Here is a 1,630-nt window from a genome sequence, read left to right on the forward strand (position 1 = left end):
TCGGAAGAGTCGGTAACAATGTAATACCGACCTCCTTTACCGCCCATGGCGTACTGACCGAACCCAATGGCGCAATCTGCTAACCGTTGCCGGTTATTAGGCCAATCCGGGTCACATTTCCAGCAATCGTCTATCGGATTCCCGGTTAAGCATGGCCCTGAACCGGCCTGTTCCGTGGTATCAAGTGCTTTGCGTCTTGTAACAGATGCATTCACTCTCCTGAAAGTAAACCGGGTAACACGTCGGTACGGTTTAACTAAACCGGTTCTTGCAACAATCTTAGAATTATGAAAGGAAAAGCAGAGGAGGTTTTGCAGTGGAGACACTAAGCTCATGATTTACACCAAGAACACGACAATGGCTTGCAAATGCACTCCGGTTTAGTGATACCAGTGTCAAATTTTTCCGGTTAACACCGATCTGAAACCCAAAACCTAGATGAAAAACACAAGCGAAGAACTTAAAATCTGTGCAAAAATTCTGTACAAAACAAGCATGGTGGACTTAGGAGGAGTGATTCTTTTCCTACAGAAGATAAATGTGACAGCGAGCAGAGTTCATAACTAAAACTTTATTCCGAAACTTGAGTTAAACCCATGTGAAAAAACAAGAAACTGGGCCCAGAAATCAAAATGCAGGATGATTCAAGAACGAGGTTTACCATAGAACATCATGAGCAACTTCTTCTGGGTATGGATGTGGTGTAAGAAGCACAGTACGGTTAAACATGGCGAAACCCATGCGAGGAACAGACAGAAGAAGAGAGAAGAGGACAATGCAGGTCCATTGCGGCATCCTCGGAGAGAGCTTTGCTCCGCGTCTCTCTTCAGGTGAAAGCAAACAAAAAAAACTAAAAATTAGGGTTAGGGTTTCGTGAAGAGAAGAGAAAAGAGATTTTAGGGCATTAGTTAATCATGGGTTGTAATGAATGAGGATTAAGCAAGCATGTCTTGTTCTTTCTCATTGTTCTCGAGAGAGCCACTGTTCGTCTCGGTGACTTTTCACAGTGTGGTTTTGCTTTATAATAATGGCTTCTTTCGCTTTTTTAGATTTTTTTCTTATTTCTTATTTTTTTTTTTTTGAGAGAGAGAGAGAGAGAGAGAAGTCTCCACTGACAATCTTGAGGACCGCGAATCTGCTTGTCTCGAGGAAACTGTCTCCAATTTCCTTTGAGCGCATTATTTTTTTTTGTAAAGTATGTTAAGTTTCTTCTTTTTAATTACATTTTATAGATATATTGATGAATATAGTGGTTGCACTTTCTATTAACATTTTTTTTTGTAACGAGTGTTTTGGGGCGAAATCCATACCGATTCCAGAATCGTAAGCACAGAATATATGTTCCTCTCTTCCATTTAAGAATGGTTTCTATTAACATATTATGATAGGGTTGTTATAATTTCCTAAAAACCCATTATATATATAAAAAAAGAGACCACGAATTATGATGTAATTTTTAGAGGAATTTTTTAAAATATACCAAAAAAAGAAAAAAAACTCTTCGTAACGTACATATTACTTTCAGTTAATAATTACTATTTAGTTTAACATAAACCAATTATACTATAATTTTTATTCCTATTGCACTTGCTTGGTCATATTGAATATTAGACCAAATAAATTGAATAAG

General features: G+C 37.7%; 1 protein-coding gene across 1 annotated transcript in view; it reads right to left on the reverse strand.

Moving 5' to 3' along the window:
• The window catches only part of LOC104807066 (probable pectate lyase 12), a 5,481-nt gene extending 4,419 nt beyond the window's left edge, over positions 1–1,062 (reverse strand). Inside the window, 2 exon segments of the mRNA XM_010532181.2 lie at positions 1–219; positions 662–1,062. The exon segment at positions 1–219 is cut by the window's left edge and continues 81 nt beyond it. Of these exon segments, the coding sequence (XP_010530483.1) occupies positions 1–219; positions 662–795 (353 nt within the window). The 5' untranslated portion in view covers positions 796–1,062.
• Positions 1,063–1,630: the final 568 nt, after the last annotated feature.

Source organism: Tarenaya hassleriana, unplaced genomic scaffold (genome assembly GCF_000463585.1).
Source record: "Tarenaya hassleriana unplaced genomic scaffold, ASM46358v1 Cleome121, whole genome shotgun sequence".
NCBI lineage: Eukaryota > Viridiplantae > Streptophyta > Magnoliopsida > Brassicales > Cleomaceae > Tarenaya > Tarenaya hassleriana.